Source organism: Meles meles, chromosome 2 (assembly GCF_922984935.1).
Source record: "Meles meles chromosome 2, mMelMel3.1 paternal haplotype, whole genome shotgun sequence".
Taxonomy (NCBI): domain Eukaryota; kingdom Metazoa; phylum Chordata; class Mammalia; order Carnivora; family Mustelidae; genus Meles; species Meles meles.
This window is the reverse complement of record NC_060067.1, coordinates 100,756,759-100,783,355: the sequence shown is the minus strand read 5'-3', so window position 1 is coordinate 100,783,355 and position 26,597 is coordinate 100,756,759. Positions and strand designations below refer to the sequence as shown.

General features: G+C 39.1%; 1 protein-coding gene across 2 annotated transcripts in view; it reads right to left on the bottom strand.

Annotated features, from left to right (window-relative positions):
* The window catches only part of ELOVL6 (ELOVL fatty acid elongase 6), a 125,428-nt gene that overhangs the window by 22,124 nt on the left and 76,707 nt on the right, over positions 1 to 26,597 (bottom strand). For both annotated transcript variants that reach the window (XM_045997568.1, XM_045997569.1), the window contains one exon: positions 20,229 to 20,360. In XM_045997568.1, coding sequence (XP_045853524.1) covers positions 20,229 to 20,360 — 132 coding nt within the window. The remainder of the gene's footprint in view (positions 1 to 20,228; positions 20,361 to 26,597) is intronic.

The window sequence follows — 26,597 nt, the reverse complement described above, 5'->3', positions numbered from 1 at the left end:
GTGAATCTCAATATTAAACTCTTCTGCCGAAAAGTTGGTGCCCAGATGGGTCACCCTTGAGCTCTGTTGTGTTGGCAGCATCTACGTTGCAGAGTTCATCTTCTCCCTCAGAAGAAACCCTCAGCAGCACTGAACAGTCCCTAAACTTGTGGCCAATTCAGAATCTCCCATCCTAGAATTGCCTAGATGCTGACATGGCTTCCCTGACATTTATGAACATCCAAACGGTCTGTTCTGAGAGTCTCTCACCTCTAGTTCACGAATTTCTTTTTACTCAAGGAAGCCTGAGAATTGGGGCGTCTGGGTGGCTCAGTCGGTTAAGTATCTGCCTTCGCTCAGGTCATGATCTCAGGGTCCTGGGATCGAGCCCGGCATCCAGCTTCCTGCTCAGAGGGGTGTCTGCTTCTCCCTCTCCCTCTGCTCCTCCCCATGCTCATGCTTTCTCTCTCTCACTCTCTCAAATAAATAAATAAAATATTTGGGGGCACCTGGGTGGCTCAGTGGATTAAGCCCCTGCCTTCAGCTCAGGTCATCATCTCAGGGTTCTGGGATCAAGCCCTGCATCGGGCTCTCTGCTCAGCGGGGAGCCCGCTTCCCCCCCCCCCCCCTCCGCCTGCCTCTCTGCCTACTTGTGATCTCTCTCTCTCTCTGTCAAAAAAATAAATAAAAAATCTTTAAAAAAAAAAAATCTTAAAAAAAAAGAGGGGGGAGGGGAGGTTGGGAGGGGGGAGTGAGGTTATGGACATTGGGGAGGATATGTGTTATGGTGAGTGCTGTGAAGTGTGTAAACCTGGTGATTCACAGACCTGTACCCCTGGGGATAAAAATACATTATATGTTTATTAAAAAAAAAAATTAAAAATTAAAAAAAAAATCACCTAAAAAAAAAAAAAAGAAGCCTGGGAATCTGAGAATTTCCCCTCTCCTACACTTCAACAGTCAAACCAAAGTCTCCATAGGCCAGCACAACAAGGTAATAGGAACTCATGGCCCCAATCTAATCACAAAATAATTTTAGAAACAAAAAGCATAGCACAGATAAGCACATTTTTATACATCTGTGTATACCAGGTCTAATCAGAGAAGAAAAATTCACTTTGTTCCTTAATTTTTCTACAGATCTTGGCTTGCTTCCCATTTCTATTTTTCCTATTAATCCAAATTTTTCTGTGGAGAACAAAGGAACTATTTCTACATGTAAAAACATAGGTTATTCTCACAAATATAGTGAATTAAAGGATCCAGACACACAGAGTACAAATTGTACACTGTTCATATGAAGTTCAAATATAGGTAAAATTGATCTGATAGAAGTCAGACTAGCAGTTACTTTTGGGGAAATAATAATTGGGAAGGGGCACAGAGAGAAGCTTATGGGGTGCTGATAATGATTTTCATCCAGGCGGGGCCTATACAAGTGAGTTAACTTTGTTTAAAAAAAAAATCATTGTTTGGAGTTATTTCCTTGGGATAGATTCTCAGCAGTAGAATTGCTGAGTTAAAGGGCTGGCTAAGAACGTTTTTCGTCAAATTCTGGGTCAGATCATGCTGAATTGGAGGCATGATGGGACATCCAAAGAAGAAACTGCAGATTGGTATGAAACAGGGACTCAAGAAATATGTCAGACCATATCTGTGTGGGAGAGGAGGGATGTGGGGTGGGAGAAGTTAGAGTCATGGAGACATTTTGGTGACAGGAAATCCTAGTAGAACCATGAGCTGCTGTCCGTGGCGTCTACAGCTCTGTGGAGATGGCGTTAGGTCGACCAGAAAGATGATTGAGAAAAGATGCCCTCATGAAAAGTTACCAGGACACTGATGTTATTTCAGGTGCAAGAACCTACTTAACAGTCCATGGAGCTGGATAAAATAGCTATAAAAAGGTCAGAGACAAAACAAGAAATGCATGAGTAAGGATCAAGTATGCCATAATTGACCGGAGTCACAGTCCAATGCCTCTCCAGAGTTTCTCATGCACTGAACTTCTTAGCTACCGAACATCTCGCCAGAATCTCTAATTATTTAACAGGGATTGTCAGCGTAGGGGGTCTCTGAGGGGTCAGGGAGAGTGTAGTGTTCAAGGAGCTCATAAGATGCCCAAAATTATATGAGAATTTTAACTACAGTGAACCATGGAGGGTCATAAAAATGAAGATTTCCAGGCTCCAATTTAATAGCTTTGGTGGAAGACTCAGGAATGGAATTTTTTAATAGACATTCCAAGTGTTTTGATGCAAATGGCCCACAGGTTTCAGTTTGAGATACTCAGCAAAGTTTCTCCTCCTTCCCTGTCCTGTAAAATCATTTTCCACCCCCCTCTTTTTTTCCATATCCCCCTTTTATGGAGGTCACAAAGACTGTCTGAAGTTGGCCCCTTTAATTTTGACCTTGCTAGTTAAGTATACATGTGTATTGAGCAAAGAACATGGGTTACAGGTCAGACCAACTAATTATGATCCTGTTACCTATAAACTGTGCGCCTGTGGGTAAATTTCTTAATCATTAAGCATTAGTTCCTTCATCTGCCAATAGGGACATAGGCACATTTTACATAGCGGTGGATCATGACAATTTGAAATATTGGTATATACAGTATTACTAAGAACACCTGTGACACGTAAAATCTGAAGGAATATGCATGCTCTACATCTAAAATATACTCAAGAACGACATGATTTCAAAGCTGATGGCCAAATGGATACACACTATAATATTGCCACATGAGAGGAGCACATTAGTGGGAAACAGAAATACCATCACTGGTCAACATCTTCTGAACTATGCTGCTCTTCAGGTGCCTCAGAAGTCCTGGGTGTGATTTTTGGGGACTACTGAGCTGTAACTCTAACCATCACTGCTGGTGAATTATAACAATGCCATACAAGTAATCATTAAGGTGGGGGGTAGAACGGAGAAACATGAGTCAGCAACCAAGAACTTTGGAATGAAGAAACACAACAAAGACACATTGAAAATTTACTATTAGGAACGTATTTATTGTTGTGTTTTAAAATCATTCCTATGGGGAAGGCTCCTGACTGGTTCAGTAGGTAGAACACGCAACTATTCACGTCAGAGTTTTGAGTTCAAGCCCCACTTCGGGCATAGAGCTTAATTAAAAATAAATAAATATGGGTATTACCCATTTTTCTTAAAAAGGATTTTATGATTTTTTAAAAATTTGTTTATTATGTTATGTTAGTCACCATATAATATGTCATTAGTTTTTAACGTAGTGGGCCAAGATTCATTATTTGTATATAACACCCAGTTAAAAAAAGACTTAAAAAATAAAATTATTCCTACAGGAAGACAGATTTTGAATTACGAAAGTTCTGAAATACTTGAATATTTTGAAATTTTCAAGAAACTCTTCTCTGTCAAAAAATGGGACACCCTTATAGTAGTACTTCCTTCATAGGTCTGTTGTGAGGATAGTGTATAGATAAAGCACCTAGTATCTGTCATCTAAATTTGTTACTAGGTTTGGAAATTTAGAACAAAACCTAGGATTTTTTCTCTATTGTCAAGGGAGGGAACATGCTCACTTTAAATCAGAGTAATCCAAAATTTTTTTGGAAAATGAAGAGTTTTAAGGACAAACTTTTTCCATTTAATATTGAGAACTACTTCCTGTCCCTCTCCTTCCACAAAAGTTTTCATCAATAACTTACAAGTCCCAAAGAAGTCCGGTTGAAATCCTTAGCTCTTACATTGCTATAAAGCCTAAGAGTGGATAATAAGTCTGATTTTTTTCTCTCCTTTATTTTTTGTGGTTTTGATAAGATAGTCATTTATTTCATATTCTGTTAAAGCAAACAGACCACTCTGAGAAAACTGCTCCCTTAGAAATATTTTTTTTAAATAAAATTCAATCGCTATTCTTGTACCTTGGCTCATATTTCTTTCCTACTACAAGACCAGGGTTATCTGAACAGCCTGAAAACTTGGCAGTTAGAAAGAGTAATTATTCTCCTTTCTGGACTTGCTCCAATTCAGGAAACAATAAAAGACTTCCGGTGGTTTGCAAACCCAGCTGTCTCTGACACTCGTCTTCGTTCTAAAAAATTCCTGAATGAGTCAGTTAGTGTGCACCTGCTGTTAATGTCACATCAGAGAAACTTATCCTTTCCCTTGTTTGTATAGTTACTTAAGTTGCATTAAGAAATAATCATTTAAAATTTATAGTGGGGTGAAGGAGAAGTTAATATTTTTTCTGCCTCTTTGAATAAAGATTCCAGATACATGGCTTAATTTTTTTTGAAGGGTTTAAAATTACAGATCTATTTAGAATTTGTAAAACATCTCACAACCTTTGCCTAGTAGCCTTTAAGGCTACAAGAAATAATGGATTTCAGGCCAACATGACCCTGACCCTAGGTTCAGAAGCTTCCAGTCCCTTCAGTCGCTCCTGTTCAAAGGTTCCAGGGAACTGTGTGTGGAATTTGCACCAAAACTAACATCAGGTGTTGTGGCTTAAATATTTGATAGGAATCAAAATGAGAATGTATATTATGTTTCCTTTTCTCTACATGCTCACCAACACTTGTTATTTTTTGTCTTTTGTTAATAGCCATTCCTACAAGTGTGGGTTGCTATGTCATTGTGGTTTTGATTCTGCATTTCCCTGATGATCAGTGATGTTGAGCACCTTTTCATGTGTCTGTTTGCCATATGTATGTCTTTGTTTAAAAAATGTCCATTCAGATCTTCTGGTCATTTTTAATTGGATTACCTTTTTTTTTTTTTTTTTTGCTATTGAGTTTTATGAACTTCATGTATTTTGCACTTTAACCCCTTATCAGATATATGATTTGAAAATATTTCCTTCCATTCTGTAGTTTTTTTTTTTTCCATTTTGTTTATGGTCCATTTGTTGTGGAAATGTTTTTTAGTTTGATGTAGTCCCATTGGTTATTTTTTGTTTCTGTTGTCTTTGCTTTTGGTTTCAGATCCAAAAAAAAAAATCACTGCCAAGACCAATGTCAAAGAGCTTACTACCTATGATTTCAGATCTTACATTTAGGTATTTAATCCATTTTGAGTTAATTTTTGTGCATGGTGTAAGATAGCTGTCCCGTTTCATTCTCTTGAATTTGGCTATCTAGTTTTTTCAGGACCATTTATTGAAGAGACTATCCTTTCCCCATTGTATATTCTCAGCTCCTCCGTCACAAATTAATTGGCCATATGTGTGTGGGTTTCTTTCTGGGCTCTCTATTCTGTGTAGTGACCTACTGTGTACTGTCTGTTTTTAGGGCAATATCATATTTTTGGTTACTATAGCTTTGTAATATAGCTATAATGATGCTTCCAACTTCACTCCTTTCTCAAGACTTCTCTTGTTATTTGAACACCTGCTAGGTTCCATACAAATTTTAGGATTGTTTGTTCTAGCTCTGGAAAACTGCTCTTAGAATTTTGATAGGGATTACACTGAATCTGTAGGTGACTTTGGGTATTATGGATGCCACAGCAATATTAAATCTTTCAGTCCACGAGCACAAATTATCTTTCCATTTATTTGCATCTTTAACTTTTTTATTTTTATCAATGTCTTTAGTTTTTAGTGTGTAGGTCTTTATCCTCTTTGGTTAAACTTATTCCTAAACAGTTTATTCATTTTGATGCAATTGTAAATGGGATTTTCCCCCCTACTTTCTCTGTCTGCTAGTTCATTATGTGTGTAAAAACATAATAAATGTTTGTATATCAACTTTGTATCTTGCAAATTTACTGTATTCATTTATTATTTCTAACAGGATTTTGGTAGATACTTTAGGGTTTTCTATATGCAATATCATGTCATCTGCAAAGCATGACAGTTTTAATTCTTCCTCTATGATCTGGATGTCTTTTCTTTTTTTTTTTTTTTCTTGCCTAATTGCTCTGTCTAGGACTTCTAGTATTATACTGAATAAAATTGGCAAGAGTGGGCATCCTTGGCCTGTTCCTGCTTTTAGCGGAAAAGCTTCCAGCTTTTCATCACTGAGTATAATGTGAGTTGTGGGCTGGCCATATATGGTCTTAATATTATGTTAAGGTATGTTCCCACTATGCTCACTTTGCTAAGAATTCTTAAACATAAGTGGATGTTGAATTTTGTCAAATACTTTTTCCTGCAGCTTAAAATGATCAAATGATTTTTATGCTTCTTTTAGTTAATGTTATGTATCGTGTTCACTTGAGGATATTGAAACATCCCTGCATCCCTCGAATACATCCCTCTTAACATATGCTTTAAAATCAGCAGATGAGCCTCTCGATCAGCTGTTTCTGCCCTGGGCTGTGGGATGGGGAAGTCCAAGCATACAAGCCCTTAAGAGCCACTTGTCAGGTTGATCGAGCCCTGCAGGTCTTGTGCACTCAAACCTCATTTTCAAAGTTAGATGTTTTGGGACCTCACCTCCCAGGTGCACGTTGTAAGAGTTGGGATGTGTGATGTGGGGTACAAACCCTGCACTCCTCAGGGAAAAGCTCCAGGTTTTCAGTTGACCTCCCGATTATGGGTCATGGTGCATAGGGCAGGGTTTATGGTGAGACTGTGTCTTAAGTCACTCTAACCAACTTCAATGTGGTTTTTTTCCCCATTTGCCTGATGTGTGGGACCCTCTCAGCTGGCTTTTAGAATCTTTTTCGGAGGAAACTGTTCCATACGTAGCTAGAGATTTGGTGTACCCAATGGGAGGAAATGAGTTCAGGATCTTCTTCTACTGCGACCTTGATCTGGAATCTGCCTTTTCTTCTAATGACGTCAAAATTTGCCCTCGTTCTGCTCTGTGAACTTAAGGATCAAAGTCCTTAGGAGCATAGAAAATTACATACGCATCCTACAGATGTCGATCAGCAGATTATAGGGCAACACTCAAGTACATTTCCTTCACTCCTAGGTGTGATTAAAAATGGGTTTGGTCTCAGCAAAAACATATGAGGTTGCAAGAAGCATTATAAGATGTGAAGATAAAGTCTTCTGAGCCAGGCTTTCTGTTCAAGATTGTAGAAGTTCTAGAGTTTGAAATACGTTCTTTTTAAAGGTAATAATTGGGTTTTCTTCTCAGCTCTTCTCTCCTACGTTCTCCAGTCTCGCTCTGGACCCTTTTGATTTTTTTTTTTTTTTTTTTTTTTGGTACCAACCTAGTGTAACTCCAGTTAAAAGCTAAACCCCTAGAGAGAGCCCAAATCACTACCTCCCACACAAGACAACTCTAAGTAACTAATGATTCATAATTTCAAATTCTAGACAATTATGGAAAGTTGTATTGAAGATTTCTGCTTCGGCTCTGGGTTAAAACAAATACCTAGGAATAGCGAGCAATCTCTCTTGGCCACTTCAATTACCCTCAATTACCTTCAATTACATCCTCTCCAAGTCTGTGATGCTTATCCCCATCCTGGAATGAAAAAATTTTAAAAGGCCACCTCTCTTATACCAGTAGTAATGAAATGAAAGGAAGAAAAGTAAACCACTGCTTTATTACGCTGTTAGGGAAATGCCGTGTGTGAATGATCAAGTATTTTAATTATATAGATTTGATTCCAAATCCTAGGGCTCTGCAAACTGTAAGAACTATCATGGGTGAGAATACAGTGAGGCTCGCTTGGGTACCTCAGACTCCTGCCAGCATGACAATTTAGCATAAGTGATGATAAGAAGAGATCAAACAACCCCACTAATTTTCACCCGCAAATGCTTTGAAACAAATAGTAGGGAAAAGTTGCGAGAAGACCTCGCTACCAGTTAAACCTTTGGTAACCCTGACTAAAGGAACTGCTGTTTTTAAGGGAGGAACCCAGGCAGTCTATTTCACAGGCAAAATCAACTGAGAGCTAGGCCACCCGTCAGGTTCACAGCATCATCAGAAACAGACAAGCAGCTACTATCTGGAGTTCTGGGTTGAAATCCAGAGGAGAAAAGTTGATAGCTTTCAAGAAAGAACTGCCAATACTCTTAAGACTGAGGTCAGAAGAGGCTTGCAAAATAGTTGCTTCCTATGGGAGAAGCATTATATTTAGGAAGATGATTTTCAGTTACCTAACCGTAGTGGGTAATCCTAGTTAAGTGACCAATGTTTCTTTCTTTTTCTTTTTTTAAAGATTTTATTTATTTGACAGAGAGAGACACATTGAGAGGGGGAACACAAGCAGGGGGAGTAGGAGAGGAAGATGCAGGCTTCCTGCTGAGCAGAGAGCCCAGTGTGGTGCTGGATCCCAGAACCCGGGGATCATGACCTGAGCTGAAGGCAACTGCTTAACAACTGAGCCACCCAGGCACCCCCCAATGTTTCTTTATTGAACCCTGATCTCATGTCTCTTCTACGGTTCTCAACTGTCCTTGAGGGCATGTGGGCCACGAAGGGAAGGAAGACTCAGATCTCAGTATTTTCAGTTAATTCTCTGCTCACTAAATGGCTCTCTCCAGAATAAACTTCTAGTCCTTTTGCAGGTCATTCCTTTTTTGGATTCCTTCAGCCAGTCTACGACTGTGGTTCAGTCAACTTAATAATGGCGGTGAGGAAATGGGCAAACTAAGTGAAGGGGACTAAGAGGTACAAACTTCCAGTTATAAAATAAATAAGTCACTGGGATGAAAAGTACAGCATAGAGAGTATAGTCAACAGTACTATACTAACTTTATATGGTGACAGATGGTAATTAGACTTATCATAGTAACTGCCTGATATATGGAATTGTTGAACCACCAATGATGTACACCTGAAACTAATACAACATTATGTGTCAACTACAATATTTAAACATTTTTAAAATTATCAATGTCAGCATCAACTGATGCATTCCAGATTATGAAATTAGGCAATTTCTTTTTTTTTTTAAGATTTTATTTATTTGACAGAGAGAGATATAGCAAGAGAGGGAATACAAGCAGGGAGAGTGAGAGGGAGAAGCAGACTCCTGCTGAACAGGGAGCCCAATGTGGGGCTTGATCCCAGAACCCCGGGATCATGACCTGAGCCAAAGGAAGACGCTTAATGACTGAGCCACCCAGGTGCCTCTGCAATTAGGCAATTTCAAAAAGAGTGGGTCTGAACATGTTTTAAAGGAATCAATTCATTCAAAAACTTACAGTTTTTGTTTGGTTGGTTTTTGTTTTGTTTTGTTTTGTTTTTCACCCTGCTAATAGACAGGATTGCTTAAAAATTTGTGAGGTACATATGAAGATTAAATGTGGTAATCCTTAACTCAGTCTCAACTCAAAATAACCCTTAACAAATGCTTCAGAGGTTATTTACTTATATCCTAAATTACCATGCAATCTCTTCAAGAATGCTCATGTTATTTCTCACACAAGTTTCAGAAAAGCTATCATATTCCAGCTATTTAAATACTAATTCACTTTGGCAAAATGATTTAAAATGCCTTACGTGTCAGCTGTTTCAAGTTGTTATAGCAACAGTAATACAAATATACTACTGAAGTCCTATTTTTGTCCAAACTCAAATATATTAACTGGATTACAGAGAATTAAAATTACGATGAAAGAATCTCAAGCTTAGTGTTAAATTATAGAAAAGGAATGTGCCAAAATATTAACAATAAATATCTGTGTGTAGTGAGATTAAAGGCTTTCCCTGTGTGCTTCCCGTGGTTTCAGTCTTATACAGAGAGACTTTTCACTTTTATAACTAGAAAAAGAAATTAATTAGAAAAGTACTACTGAATAGCGTTTCCAATTATAAGTAGGCAAATGTTGTCAAGTGGACTGCCTTTCTGGCAGAAGGAGAGGCCATTCTTTACCCATGCCTACATTAACCTCAGCTCCCTCCCTGCATTACAATGGTGATGGCCTGAGTTTTCTATAAAGTCTTTATTTTTATTTATTTATTTTTTTATTTATTAAAGAATTTATTTATTTATTTGACAGACAGAGATCACAAGTAGGCAGAGAGGCAGGCAGAGAGAGAGGAGGAAGCAGGCTCCCTGCTGAGCAGAGAGCCCAACATGGGACTCGATCCCAGGACCCTGGGATCATGACCTGAGCCGAAGGCAGAGACTTTAACCCACTGAGCCACCCAGGTGCCCCTCTATAAACTTAAAAAAAAAAAAAAAAAAAAAAGATTTTATTTAGGGGCACCTGGGTGGCTCAGTGGGTTAAGCCGCTGCCTTCGGCTCAGGTCATGATCTCAGGGTCCTAGGATCGAGCCCCGCATCAGGCTCTCTGCTCCGTGGGGAGCCTGCTTCCTCCTCTCTCTCTGCCTGCCTCTCTGCCTAGTTGTGACTTCTCTCTGTCAAATAAATAAAATATTTTTTTAAAAAAAGTTTTTATTTATTTATTTGAGAGAGAGAGAGAGCAGGAGCAGTGGAGGAGGAGAGAGACATTTGGGTAAAGAATCTCAAGCAGACTCTGAGCTGAGCTCGGACCCTGACAGGGGACTTGATCTCACAACTGTGAGTTCCCGACCTAAGCCCAAACCAAGAGTCAGATGTTTAACCAACTGAGCCACCCAGGCGTCCCTAAACTTTCTACATTTATAACTTACTGCCATAAATCATAAGCTTATGTTTTATCTGGACTTAATCATTATGTAATGAGTACATGTTTTTTCCCCTTAATTTGGAAGGAAATAGATAAATTGGGCAAGTCTGGAGCCGCAGAGTGACCTGCAGGTCACTGCCCATCCTAATGTCAGGAGGAGCCAGCCTGCCCAGTGGCCAGAGCCCAAAGTGCCACCTGCAAAGCAGAACGGCCTCTCTCCCTGGCCTCTTTTCAGTAAGTCCTTTTCACAGCAGTTTGGAATTCTCCCTCACAATGCACATTTTTATGTAAAAAAAAAAAAAATGAGTAAAATGTCCTGCATTTACTTACTTACTTATTATCCTCTTGGAAATAAAAATTGGTAGTTCCTGGATTCAAGGGAAAAGCAGAAAATTTTTCTTGTTTCCCCCTTTGGAAAGAAACACTTTCCAAAAAAGGAAAGGAGAGTTACTAATAGCTGTCTACAAGGCCCTACCCTCTATTTATTTCCCTTTTTAATGAAAAAAAAATATTTTTATATAATTTATATATGTAATATGTATTATATAAATAGTAAAAAATATAATATACAATACATATTATATATATAAATATTTAGCACCTATTTGGACCCTAAAGATGAGCATAAGAGCAGACAAAAATTCCTGCCCTTGTGGCATTCATAGTTCAGTAGGAGGAGAATGAACAAGATTATAAAACATACAGTGGGCTAGAAGGTAGCAAGTGCCAAGGAGAAAAATAAATCAGGCAAGGGCGGTAAGGAGTGTGTGGTGGGGACTTTTGTGATTTTGGAGAGAGAGGCTGAAGAAGTTCTCACCAAGAAAGTAAAATTTGAGCCAAAACTCGAAGGAGATGAGGGAGAAGCCACTGGCATACCCCGACAAGGAGCATTCTGGGCAGAGGAGGGAAAGTGTGAGGACCCTGAAGGAGCAGCCTAACTAGCACATTTAAGGAACAGCAAGGATATGGGGGAGGGAGAGGAGGAGAGGAGGAGGGGAGGAGAGGAGGAAGGGAGGAGAGGTCAGAGAATAACAAAGACCAGATTGTGTAGGGCTTTGCAGGCCTTTGGAAGGCCCCTGCAATTACACAATATCCAGCTCAAATTCCTTTTTTTTTAAAATTGAGATATAATTGACATAAAGCATTATATTAGTTTTAGGTGTCCAACCAAATAATTCAATATTTATACATATTCCAAAATGGTCACCACAATAAGTCTAGTTAATAGACATCAACACAGTGACGATTTTTGTTCTTGTGCTAAGAGCTTTTAAGATCTATTCTCTTAGCAACTGTCAAATATGCAATACAGTACTATTAACTATAGTCGCCACGCTGTACCTTACATCCCCGTGTTGTACGTATTTCATAACTGGCAGTTCATACCTTTCTGCCCTCCTGCCTACCTCCCTACCCCCTGCCTGTGGCAGCCACCAATCTATTCTCTATGAGTTTGCAATTTTTTTAAGTCCACTAACATATCTTTCTCTCTCTGACATCTTTACCCATTTATCCCTGATGGACACTTAAATGCTTCCGCATCTTGCTGCAATGAACTTGGAGGTGCGTGTATCTTTTTAAGTTAATGTTTTCATTTCCTCCAGATAAATCCCTAGGAATGGAGTTGCTGGATCCATTCGGTATTTCTAGTTCAAATTTTTAAGAATGCTTCCTTCTGTTTTCCAAAATGGCTGTGCCAATTTACATTCCCACCAACAGCACACAAGGGTTCCCCTTCTTCTGCATCCTTGCCAACACTTAGTGTTTCTCTTCTTTTCCAGATTTCCTACAATGTGCCTGTAGTTTCACTGATGGAGCCTCATGATACCAAGTGCAGACTGGACTGGGCATGTCTGACACAGCTGACCACACGAAATCCAAAGGGTGAACAAGTGAAATGACTGAAAATGCCGAGTGCATGTGACTGGAGGAGTGCCCAAAGGTGAGACTTTTTTTTAATCTGTTAATTCAGAAACTCTGTGCATGCCAAGGTGTTCCACGAACAGTCAGACACAGTTTGGTCCTTAGAAACTCATATGGTCTCCCAGGAGGCACATGGGGAACGCAGCATATGGTCTGGTTAAATAAGGCATAGCAGAGAGTTTGGTGGAAGCTGAGATACGTTCCGAAGTGATACGTGCTAAGACTTCATAGAGCTGGGAGCCTAAGTGAAGACCAAGCGATTGGTAATATTTAAAGGGAAAAAAAAGGGTGGCAGAATGAGTGAAGAGAAGGGGTTGTGAGGTGTCCAAATACACGAAATTAGGATGGGAAAAGTGTGTTTGTTTTGAATGGAAACATATGTTGGCTTGAGTGGAAAACGTGTACAGGGCAGTGGTGAAAGGTGGGTCAGGGTAAGATCAGAATTTTTTTATGGACAGATTGATGTTTTCACCAATAAGCAAAGGAGTTTCAATGAAGGTTTCAGTAGGAAAATGGTACGGGGTGTGTAGAGTTGCTTTGACAGAGAAAACATTTGGGAGAGAACAATTAATGGCGGCAAATACTCAAGTGGTGAAAGTCATGACAGGAGTAGCCAGTGTGGCCATGGAGAGGTGTAGACAGCTACACCAGATATTTGAGAAGAATTTTACAACCTAGTGACTGGTTAAGAGCTATTTGTATATTTTGATTTTTTTTTTTCTTTTTTACAGATTGAGAGAGAGAGAGAGAGAGAGAGAGAGATTACAAGTAGGCAGAGCAGCAGCCAGAGAGGGGAGGATACGGGGCTCGATCCCAGGACCCTGAGATCATGACCTGAGCTGAAGGCAGAGGCTTAACCCACTGAGCCACCCAGGCACCCCTATTTGTATATTTTGAAAGACTTTGAGATGTTCACTAAGAAAACGGTGACAGATTTTGAGATAATTTATGGGGTCAACAAAAAAGGAATCTGGTTTGAATATTTTAAGTTTGAGTGACGATATGCAGACATTTGGAAGGGTTACAGACAGGAGGGCAAGTTTCAGGTAAGAGGGAATGCTAAAAATAAAAACTTGTTAGGGCAAAGTCGGCAAATAATTATTGGTATTTTTTCCTTTTCCTGTTTCATTGAGCCAACACAATCTCTCAATGGGTATAAATAGAAGATCCATTTCATCTCCCATTCACCTTGGGACATTGTGAGAATGAGAGGGGAACTGAGAGTAATTACAGTGGGATAAGGAGCAGAGAACGAGGACTGTCCAGAGCAAGTGAGGACGTACAGATTCCAGTTTATAAGCTCTCTCTTACTTTTTCAAGGATGGGGAGCTGCCCATTCCTTATCTTTATAACAGCCCTTGTTTTCTCAAAAGGAATCAAGTGATTCAATTAATGTGGCTTCACTGCCATTTGAGGCCATAGTGTATTCTGGCCAAGGACCCAGTTTTAGACACCTAAACAACAAACACAATGCTAATGAAGTAGTTGATGTCCTATAACTCCTCTCTATCGACGCTCCTGGCACAGCTAATGAAGTGTGGAGGGGGAGGGCCTAAAGGGTGTGTGCGTGCGCATGCGCGCCATGCTGTGCACACAGGCGCTGGGGAGGAATAGGCAGGGAAGTGTTTTCGTTATCCGGTAGAGGTGATTTGTTTGGTAGTTCCTTTGCTGCAAAAGTAGTTTAACAGAAGAGCTAAACTGATATTCAAACTGAGCCTGACTATGGCGAGCATTCCAGCAGCTCTCAGGTAGGAAGGGACTCAAATCCAACTCAAAATGCTAGAGAAAGCCGTTATCTTTCAGACTCGACATTGTCATCTTCATTTAAGAGCATGTTCACATGGTGCCGTTCTTCAGGGAAGGAAGTCAACTCTGGAAGTACCTGTAAAATGTAGGGGTGATTTTTCCTAGGGCAGTGGACTTTTTTGCCTTTACTGTTCATTAGGCTTCCTGCCTTAATAATTTATTGGGCTTTTTATTCTGGGTAGATGCTTCACATTTCGCTTGATGCAAACGGAAACAGGATGTGTTTTGTTGGCGTTCTTTGACCTGACCTTTGAAACAACCATGTCATCTCATTATTGTGTTTATTTCTAGGCTCTGTGGTCTTACGTCTCAATGAACAGTTTATTTTTGAGAAAAATCTATTTGATTCTGCAAAAACTTTTCTATACCCTGCCTTCAGGAAGGAAGATTTTCCTACATATCTATTAGTTACAGTTTAAAAAAATGAGACAGACGCCGTAATTTATAAATATGGCATCAGAAGCAAAGCATGCAATGATTTCTATGGTTCTTTCACAAAACGGCGCAAAACCCAGAGAGGAAGAAAGGCACGAAGTATTGATCTATCTATATGAGATATATATCTATATCTATATATGTATCTATATATGTATATAGATACATATATACATCTATATATGTATATAGATATAGATATGTGTATATATATATATGGTCATACTTTACATTTTCAAACAGACTATACATAAAAACAAAACACAAAACATTTTGACAAAATGATACGATGAACAAATGTTTAAATGAGCACTATTTGGCTTCCATCTGTCTATAAGTTGTTTATCAGACCATATATCTTTATACAATATAGAAGTCCCAGATAATCTTTTTTTTTAAATTTTTTAAAAAAATTTAGTTATTTGACAGAGATCACGGGTAGGCAGAGAGGCAGCCAGAGAGAGAGGAAGGGAAGCAGGGTCCCCGCTGAGCAGAGAGCCCGATGTGGGGCTCGATCCCAGGACCCTGAGATCATGACCTGAGCTGAAGGCAGAGGCTTTAACCCACTGAGCCACCCAGGCACCCCCCAGATAATCTTTAAGGAGTCAAACAACAAATGGATGGAAAAGAAAGGTCCTAAAATTATACTTGCAGGGCGCCTGGGTGGCTCAGTGGGTTAAAGCCTCTGCCTTCGGCTCAGGTCATGATCCCAGGGTCCTGGGATCGAGCCCCACATCGGGCTCTCTGCTCAGCGGGGAGCCTGCTTCCTCCTCTCTCTCTGCCTGCCTCTCTGCCTACTTGTGATTTCTGTCTGTCAAATAAATAAATAAAATCTTAAAAAAAAAATTATACTTGCAACCACATATACATTCTTTTTTTTTCTTTTTAAAGATTTTATTTATTTATTTGACAGACAGAGATCACAAGTAGGCAGAGAGAGAGGAAGGGAAGCAGGCTGAGCAGAGAACCTGAAGCAGGGCTTGATCCCAGGACCCTGGGATCATGACCTGAGCCAAAGGCAGAGGCTTTAACCCACTGAGCCACCCAGGCGCCCCCATACATACATTCTTAACTCAGGATTGTTATCGGAAGAGTAAACAAAAAACATTCTTAATTCTAACTATAAACTTGCCATTAGGGAGGGAGGGGAAATGTGAGGATCAACAGAGCAAAATTTGTGTTTGGATATAAGCTCGTTTTACTTAATGTACACCAGCATTTCACCAAAATCTTATTAAGCACAGTTGCCAGCTTTTCTTTTGAAAAGTAGATTTTTTTTCATTATTTGCTTCCAACTTAAAAACAACAAAAAAAAACCCCACAAAAAAACCCTGCCATCCATACTTTGTGTCAAATGCAATTATCTTTTTCTCACGATCTATTCGTGATGACATAAAAACCTTACAAAAAAAGAGTTGAAGACTCCTTTGGACCCTCTCTGATCCCATCATTCTCTCTGCCTCCACAGAAACGGAGATAATCATTAGCCTGAACCTTTCAATTTTTTTTTTTGCTATTATTGCATATATGTTAATAAATAAAATGTAGTGTTAATTTATGGGTTATGAAAGTTTCATACGTGGCATCACATTCCCATAATTATTCAGCAGATTGCTTTTTTTGCTACTCAGCATGTGTTTTCTAGAGCTATCTTTTCCTTTGTTACTTTTGCCCTCCTTGGTGCCATTTAAAAATGTGAAATTTCTAACCTGTTACAATACAATAGGAATTTTTCTCCTGTTACAGTTATAATTTATGGACCCATTTCTTTTATATCATTACTATCACTGCAATCATTCTCTGTAATGTTGTTCTTTGTGGATCAGGACGGACCGCTTTTGGTCACCACAGAACAAAATGCGAGACCAGAGTGCTTGAGTATAAATTGATTAAATTGATTAAGTTATTCTGAAATTTGTCATTTTCAATGTCCTATCATTATACAGGTCAGTGATGTATTTCCCCTTCAACAAGTTCTTCAGCTGTCCTATTTTCTCATCCAAATAGTTTCCATTGGTTTTATTGTATATTTATTGCCTTAACAATAATAAGAAGGTTGCTAATAATTCTCCAGATATTAAACGTTGATGTGTGTGTAAAAAAATCACAAGTAGATTTGATTAAATACCATTCATCTGCTGCTCTGCACTGTAACGTACTTTTCTAAATGTTTCTGGTGCTGTCTTTAAAGACAGCACTTTGTTCTTGGAAATCTCAGAAAAGAAAGAAAAAGAATCATTTTTTAAAAATTAAGCTTGAATATATTTTATACTTAAGCCAACACTGAAACTTAGTGGCAAAGTAAAAATACAGCCAGGAAATAAAAATGAGCCTCAATCGGGAAAATGGACAGTTAATAACAAGATGAGAAGTCAGACTGCAAAGCATGGAAACTTTGGCTTTGTGCAAATAAAGCCTAACACAGTTGAAGCCAGAGTGAATCACCAGGAAACATGAGTAAGCAAATCTCCAGCAAGTGTGACATTGCATCTAAAAATATGCAACACATCTGACTCTGATGTGCACTGACGAGACCCCCCCACTTTGACCTGTTCTGGGTCTGAGACCAGGAAGGCTCCTTGAAACTCCTGATGCTACCAGAGGGAAGAAAGCGCTGCCAGACAGATACTGGGATAAAGGCTGCTTGAGTCCGAAGCACACACATCTCTACTCCATCTAAGAGGATTTGGAGTTATTAAATAAATGCCTAGAAAATGCTTTACAAATCAACTGGAGTAACCCAGACGAGATACCAAAGCAACAGCATTTAATGACTCAGCGGTGTCGGAGAAGAATGGATCAGAGGCACCTTGAAGCATCTGATGATTTTTGCCAGGAAAAACAATCTCATCTAAAGGATTTACTAATTCCAAGTACCAGGATTTTTCTCAATATTGATTCTAAGGAAAGGTTCAAATATCTAGGGCCAAGTGCCACACAGAACAAGCTCAACAAATAAGGAAATGCTTGTCCCTGGGTGGGATGTAGATAGGGCTCTGTGTCCTTAGCCTGCTCGTGTTCCTAAGGACTCACTGACACCAGATGCTGGGGGTTTGAATCTGGAAAGAGTGGGGCAGGGTGCCGGGTGATGGGTGATGAGGAGAAACTGCCAAGAAAACCTTGGAGAAACCATTCTTAGATAAAATGAACACATTGTAGTCCTGGTGGAAACTCAGTCATGATCATATTCTACTGACTCCATCCAAACTTAAGACAGCTTTCAATAAATTCAATGGTATATGGCTTGCATGAAGGTTACTATCATATATTCAGTCAATATCCAAAAGTAAAGAGAGAGAAGAAAAATATTCTATAGGTAATTCTTGCCAAACTAGACAAAACCCCACACCACATTCTGAAGTCGATTGGTTTGAAGACAGGGTTTTTATTTTTGCTTAAGTACTCGGCATATCCAAATTAATTCCCATCGCAGTTGTCTTAGTTCATGAGTAAACACAGAGTGTGGCATTTGCAAATTAGTCAGAGTTGAGTCTCTGGCTCCTACAGAAAGCTAATGGGCAAGCTTGAGAAGTTGGAGAAAAGAAATTATTTCTAAGTGGCAAAATACTACACACACACAAAATCACATTTTCAATGAATTTAAAAAATATCTTGCTGTTCCTCTTCCCCACATTTTTAATTCTTCTAACTCAAAATTTTGTTCTCTTTCTCTTTCCTTCTTTTTCCAAATAGAAATGCTGAAAGGCATCATTAGGATAGAGATTAACTTTTTCCTTGAGACATCTGGGTAGCTCAGTTGGTTAGCTCCCGCCTCATGATCTCATGCCAGGCTCTGCCCTCAGCAGGGAGTCTGCTTATCCTTCTCCCTCTGCTTCCCCCCTCAGCCCTAAGCTCACACTCTCTCTAAAATAAATAAATAAAATCTTAAAAAAAAAAAGATAACTTTTTCCTCAAATAGCAAAACACTTTAGTAGTGGCAGGTTCTGTAAAACTTACATGTGAACAAAAATGAAAATGCTCTTTGTATTACAGAGAATCATGTCCTGATTCAGATTAAAATGGAAGAATTTTTTGGTGACAGATCCAAATCATGAGTACTTCATACGTAGAACTTCCAAAATGCACTGAATTAGAGGATAGCCAGTAGAAGCAAGCAAATGAGTGTTTGGATTTGGGGAATCCTGCATAACGGAACCGTACAGATCTGACATAATGGAAATATACAGATTGTCAGAGTTTATGAAAATCCTCTTCTTGCCTGGTCATTTTTTTAAAAGATTTTATTTATTTGACAGAGAGAGATCACAAGTAGGCAGGGAGAGAGAGAGAGAGAGGAGGAGGAAGCAGGCTCCCTGCCGAGCAGAGAGCCCCATGCAGGACTTGATCCCAGAACTCTAAGATCATGACCTGAGCCGAAGGCAGAGGCTTAACCCACTGAGCCACCCAGGCGCCCAGTGCCCAATCATTTTTAATAAGCCTTGAGTGACTGATTAGGCTTTTAATGATACCATCTATTTCCACTTAGTGGTGGAACAGTCAAAATGTAGTGGGAGAAAATAAGAATGATATTCATAAATATTAAAATAGTTCTTTATTTGTAGGATATCTACATCTACTTCCTCCACTCCCCTTACCTCAAGCCCAGTTATAAACTTGTGGGTCTTGACAAGCAGAACACAAATAGAGCAGCTGCCTTTGTTAGTGCTGTAGGTATTTTCTGGCACTTAGATGGATACCAGCTGTGTGCTAATTAATCTAGGGATGGCCTAGATCACCAAATACTACAAAGCTAGAATTGCTCCCTCAACTTCTAGGAATGTGTCTGAATGTTGGCTCCAAATGCCCCTGGAGATATGGGCCAGGTCCTAACAGCCTCTATGATGCGTTCTAGTTGGGACAAAGTTAAGAACTGTTTGCATAAACATATGCCAGCAAGTCAGCTCCAGGTGATGGTGGTGAATGATGCTTTTGGGGACGCAGAGCTAACAGCATTCTCTGGTCTAGTAATCCTGGACACAGACAGGGGTCCAGTATCCAGTCATGTGTTTGAGTGCCATTTTTTCATTAAATATTAGTAACAGCATGCCCAGCACATTTAAACCCTACTGTGCCACAGTTTACAGGTGTGGCTGTGCACGTAGCCCTTCAGCTATATTTAAGCAACAGCAATAATGGAATTGACACATCGCTTCTAGGCCTATGAGATTAACTGGATCATTGTATGAGCAGTTTGGACAAGAAAGGAGAGAGCCTGAAAAGAAGAGACTGGGTATAACATGACAAGTTGGTTGCGACGAAGGCCTACTCTCTGGACATGGCTTTATTTTCTCTTCAGTGGACTGAACGATCAAAAATATGGGCTATAGGGGCACCTGGGTGGCTCAGTGGGTTAAAGCTTCTGCCTTTGGCTCAGGTCATGATCCCGGGGTCCTGGGGGGAGCCTGCTTCCTCCTCTCTCTCTGCCTGCCTCTCTGCCTAGTTGTGATTTCTCTCTGTCAAATAAATAAAATATTAAAAAAAAAATGGGCTATAAAATGCTCAAGCATTGCTTCTTTCCGCCAAGTCTGATGAAATGCATGGATTGCATTGAGGAAAATGAAGAAAAACCTACCTGAAGACGGCAAGGGTCAGAGACCAGAGCACTAATGGCTTCCTCAGTTCAAACTTCGCCCGTTTGTTCATCAGGTGCCGACCTCCAAAGATGAAGGCAGCATACAGAGCAGAAAACAGGAAAGATTTCTTCCTGCAACAGACAAAAACCCAGTATCTTAGAAAATAAAAATCTTTAAGCAGTTAATTTTTATTCATGAGGAATTTATACTTACTGATTAGTTGCAATTTTTTATACCAGTTTCTGTTCATAAGCGCTGAGAGCATGTTCTTGGGAATGTGCCCCTTCACTTAAGAAAGAATGTTTAAACATCCTTTTGATGACATGGCATTCCATGGAAACCTCCCTTGACAAATTATGTCAATCTAGATTAAACAATACATGTTGGAATAGATCTGTGTCCTTTCTGGGCTCCATGACTTTAAAAATTTCAACAACATAGCTTTAAGGTACAAAAAGAAAAACTTTCACTCAGGGATTTAAACACTAAAATCAAGCTACTTAGAGCCCTTGACTTCAGGCACCCCCAGTATGGATTCCTGAGATCTTCTCCACCAAAGGAGCAAGTATTAAGTTTCAATATGTTCATTAATAACAGGGATAACTGTTATTATCCCTGGTAGACATCATGCAATACAAAGGAAAAATGTAGGTTGTACCCGAAGTACACCTGCCCTAGAGCTTGAACTTGAACCTAATCAAAATCGGATTTTACTACCTATCCTTGGGAAATATAAACTGTGGGAGCTTCTGTAGGACAACTGAACTTTCATCTTCAATAAGTCAGGAGTATGGAATCTAAATACGGGACTCTTTTAGATTAAGGAGTGACTCGAGAAACTATAATCAAAGGTAATAGGTAGACTTTGGGGGCTCTATATTTGAGCAAACCAATTGGGAAAAGACATTTTTAATCAAATGAGAAAGTTTTTAGCCATAATTTTAAAAGTACTTAGTTACTATTTATGGGTGAAATTACATGTCTTGGATTTGTTTAAAAATATTCTAGGAAACAAATAAAACCAAGACAATATTCAGGGTAAAGAGATAAAACCAGATTAACAAAAGGACAAAGGAATACAGGTTTTTTCTCTTTCTGTCAGGCTTAGGTGGAACTTTAGTCAGAAATGTCCAAGCAATATTAATTAGAATCTCTAGGTCCTGCTGGTTTACTCCTGTACCAAGAAATAAACAGTGTTATTGATAATGCCAATAAGAACAAAAACAAAACCAACACGATTCTATACAACTATGATTCAATACAAAGTAACAGAGGCCTTGTAAATGATTTAAACACCTGAATGAACTTCCTAAAAAAGCAGTATTTCTGCTTTTATCCCCCACTCAATGAGATTAAAAGGGAAATCATTGAAAAGTAAGTTATAAGAATAATACAAAAAGCAAAATGAATTAGTTTTTTGCAAATGCCTCCTATTTTTCTCCCTGGCACTGCCTGTATGTGTTGCTGACTAAGGAGGGATCTAATTATTTTCACAAGCAGCACACCTTGTAGGCATGTGACCTACTTGGTGAACACCACCCAGTAAAGTAATTTCAGAAATCAACCCATAAAGATGGAATGAACCACTTTCCAACTGAGGTTTGCAGATTCTTTTGGAAACATAGGACCTGGGCATATAGTCACTACTTGCTAAATGTTTTAAGATGATCATGGTCTTGTCATATCAAATTTTCTGATAGGGAAAAATAATTATGCACTGATGTCCTTAGGTGCTCAGTAAACATTAACTGCGTGAATGAACAGTTGTACTTTCCCAGTAACATATGAGTTACTAAAGAATGAAATATTCGGAAAAAACATGATCCATTTTCTTCCTCCATAAAGAAACAGGCAATTTCTATACTTCAAAGAGAGGTGGAAACGGACAGTTTCATAGGAATGTTATTAAACATTTCAAGAAGAAAGTACTTTTGGCTGTAAATATGTGTATCCGATAAATATGAATACAAATGTGAATGAGTGTTTGTAGGTTTACTCATATACATGTTATGTATGAATTTTGCAAGTGTGTGTCACTAAATTGAGTCCTAATCACCGTCTGCATTTACACCCATCTAAGCAAGGACTCGCGAAAACCCAAATTCTATCAGGTTAATGTAAGCCATAATAATATGAAATAGTCTATATTCTTTTCTAAAAAATTTAAAACAATTTTGTTGTTCTTTTCTAAGTTATAAAGGTAACGATGAGTGACAGTATTCATGGTATGATTCAGGGAGGGAGTCCTGTGGAGGCCACTCAGTGCTAAAGAGCTTTCTCCTTGATCCTCCTAATCACCCGTAATGTAGGTAGAGCATTGTCTTCATTTTACAGATAAGCAAACCGGCTTAGAGGTTAAGCCTCAGATCTCCCTGTTCCCCTTTGGTAAACTTTCCTGAGAAAAAAGGGTGCACCTGATCTGTTATCTTACAGCCACAGAAGAATTCCACAAGCCCTCCTACTGAATTGCATGGTCATTGTGTAACTGTGTGGCACGTTGCTAAACTGTGAATAAACCAAGGGTAATCTCCATGCCTTCATGTTTCAACTATCATATCTTGGGGGTTTGGAACACTTTGATCCAGACCCTGTTTACCTCCTGGAGGATACGAATGAACTATATATGTGCCCCAAAAGCTTTTTCTTAAATTGCCTATCATTCTGTCTCTTGCTCATTCCATCTAATTCGGATTTTGGTTATGGTTAGATTAATTGTGTTTCTTGCAATTACGAACCAAATTAAATGGCTGTCTGTATATGAGCCTATCATTCTAGCGGTTAGGGGAAAAATAATGTGCCTCGAAGAACCGAGAAAAATACAAAAATCTCCCTTCAGGATGTTTTCCTCTGCATTTCTTCAGCTAAGAATGAGAATTAGTCCTAATGCACTACTAACTTCCTGGCACAGACCCTTCTCTTTTCCATGTTTTTTTCTAAAGACTATCTTTACCAACCTTCAGTTCCATAGCTAGGGCAACCAAGTCAATCAATATAGACACAGAGAATCTGAGAATTGTCAGAGACCTAGAGAGATGGAGCCCAATTTTCTCGTTCTACAGAAGAGGGAATGGGGGATAGGGTGCGGTGCTGGATGACATTACTTTCTTACGGTCACATAGCTACACACTGTATATGGGCCAAAACTACCAAAATTTTGCTCAAGCAGGTAGGTAAACATAACTTAATTGTCTAGGGTATATCTGAGTCACCTGCTATAATACAAATAAATTGCTTATTGTATACTTTCTAAATCTTCTATTGTGAAATTCAAATCTGTAATGCTTTAGGTTAATTCAGAATTAACCTTACACTTCTGTAAGAGGGAGTCATCTAAGGAGGCATGAACTCTTACCTCTTCTGAGAAATCCAAATGTATCACTTATAGTTGAATGTATTGTGATTTTTTTTCCATTTAACTTAGAATAAATTAAGATTTTCATTAACAAACTGGGCAGTTTAAATGGATTCAAGCTGCCGTTTGGTTCTGCCATATCTTTGGTAAAGATTCAGTCGTTGTCAAGTGAATAATGACTTCCTGCTAGCCCACTTACTATTTAATAGGGATAGATGACTTCCCTAATGCTTCCATAGTAATTTAATAATACTTCATATTCTGGCAGGCCTCCATAGGTGGGTATAATGGTAACACTACATTGTTTTGTTACTGGATCATTAGCAATTTCCAGAGGGTAGGGACTCCTACCATCAAAGAATCTTAAATGTGTATCGTATAGCCTAACCCTTCACCATAGAGGCCCAATACCTTTCAGGACAGTGCTTCTGTAGCTGTAATTACAAAGTAACCAACTGAATAAAGAACACCCAAAGGAAATACTGATGTGCTTTGAGCTTGTTGTCCTGGTATTCACTCTTTTCCCCACTTCCATTTCTGTCATTGATGTGAATGGACATCAGCCCATAACTAATAAAAACAGATAATGGCTTTATCATTTATCCTCAGAAAGCTGGATTTCTCTATCATGTTACCCTCATCCAAAACATTCCTAGGTGTTGTTTTTCCTATTCTCAGCAGAGTAGCTGCTGATGATTTGTACTTATTGTTCTAACCAATAACATTTGTCAAAGACTGTGTACACATTCAAACTCCCCGCCCCCCCAAACCCTGAGCTTCTACAGAAATCAGGACCTAGCTTGAGTCCCTTTAATACTCACTTCTAGATGTTTGTTGGCTGACTTGTGCACTTCCGAAGAGTCAGACAAGTTCATTTGAGAATGGTGACACTTTCAAGTGGGTAGTCTTTCAACACAGGGTATTTGCTAATGAACACTATGGGGGAGATGGCCTGAACACCTTTGTGCCTTAGTGACCTTGTTTTTGTGGTTACCATGCATTTGTAAGGTACAAGGGTTGTGAAAATGCAAACAAAACTTCGAGGAAGAAAAGAAAAGGACCCCTGAACACCTCGCCTGCTTTGGCTGATAGCTACCAAGCACAGAACGTTTTCTCGTTGAGAAAATTTTCCAAAGAGTCTGAAACTGGGGGAAAAAATTCTAATCGGAGAAGCCATATCTCTTTTAAGACTTCTCCTTTAGCTCAGCTCCTGATTCAAATGAGGAAGCAATTCAAGGTTCTGAAAGTAATTTTAAGGCCACAAACAAATTAGAGATCTGGAGACGGAGGAAATAACACTTGGCTTTTTGCCAATAAGACATTCAGTGGACCATCGTCAATGGTGGTCATAATTTGGTAAGAATATAAAGGAAGGTTTTCTTGAGAGGGTGAAGTTGTGCTCTGGGACTGGATTCTGTTCTATTCTTGAGAATTCCCCCCAACACTTCGTACAGGCATTTCTCTACATTACAAATAATGGAAATTTTCCAGGAGTTGCTATTCACAAGTAAATTATAACTAGAAATTAACTCTGCCCAGAAATTCTGACAAAGAATGATTTAGAGAATAATAGTGGAAATAGATCCATAATAAGTACAAATGAATAGTGACTTCATAATTGCAAGACAAAGCCGTGACTCAAGAAAAGGGTGTTATTCTAACCAGTTATGTGTGGCCCAGGAAGCCAAATAGTTTCTGAGTCTTTTTGAGTTGCAAATACCTCTTTCTTATTTTACTTTCCTCTCAGATGCGAATTGAAAGATCACAGGTTCTCCTTATTTATTTAAAAAAAAAAGGCGAGAAAACCATTTTTTGTAATGCAGTTTTTTTATTGTTGAAGTAGGCCACGCTCAAAGTAGACTTGTATTTAGTACTGTGGATTAAAGGGGGTGGCTGTGTATCTTTCTAGGAAAGTACACTATTCCTAAAACAGACCTGTTACAGAAAATTGCTTGTACATATATGGCAACATACCATTTTTACCCCTTGTCCCCTTTTTTAAAAATCTTGATCAATTCTCTTTTCTTTTTATAGGGGGACATGGGATCTTTCTACTTTCAAAATGTTAAAATCACATACATACAAAGCCCCATAAATAATGTAGATAATAATGTCTGTTAAAAATTCCGAGGAAGGAGATATTGCTGTGATTAGAAAATGCTCTGTGGAGGGTGAGCTTTGAGGCGGACCCTTTGAGGCTTTGGATGGATGGACAGATGTAAGTGGGAATTTGGGGTGGGAGGAAAGCAGCGCCTCTAGGCATAAGCTAAGCTGGGCATGTGTCAGACCCGATGTTTCCTCAGTGGGTGGGAAGACATGAGAGAAAGTCAGTTTGGAAAAGCAGATTAAAGTTCTGGCATCTTCTCAGTGTTGTGCGAGGTGTGTGGTCAGGAATGGGTTATGACTAGTAGTTGAAGTATAGTACTGGAATCTGTGGCTTAATTTTCCTTTTTTCCTTCCTTTTAAATAAATAAGAATAGCCTCACTCATGGGTGTACCATAATGTACCTTGGGGGAGAGAGGAAGAGGGAAGTAAAGATAGATGGCAATGCCCTGGTTCAGGCCATGTAGAGCTCTCCAAGTCTTTGAGCTGGGATGGGGGGGGGGGGCAGGACAGGAATAAAGAGGAAATAAAGAATAAAGAATAAAAATAAAGAATAAAGGGGAAACTTGGCATTGAGTACTTCTCTCCTAATGGGTAGATGTGGCTTAAGTTTGACTCTAGATCTCTAAATCAACGCACAAGTTCCACAGAGCCCACACTGGCAGCCTCAGTAGCTGCTGGGGTTCCTGAGTGCTGTGGTATGGACGGAAGGAACTTCTTTAATGAACTGTTGCTCTTCCCAGGATTTATCAGATGGGATCAACTTGAAGTCTTATTTACTTAAAAATGACTATTCTCCTGTACTGAGAAAAGAAGAGCAAATTTCAAGGCCAACCGTGGCATCGTTTCCAGAAAGCTGGTACTTAACAATCCTCCAGAGCAAATGTCTTTTTTTTTTTTTTTAAGATTTTA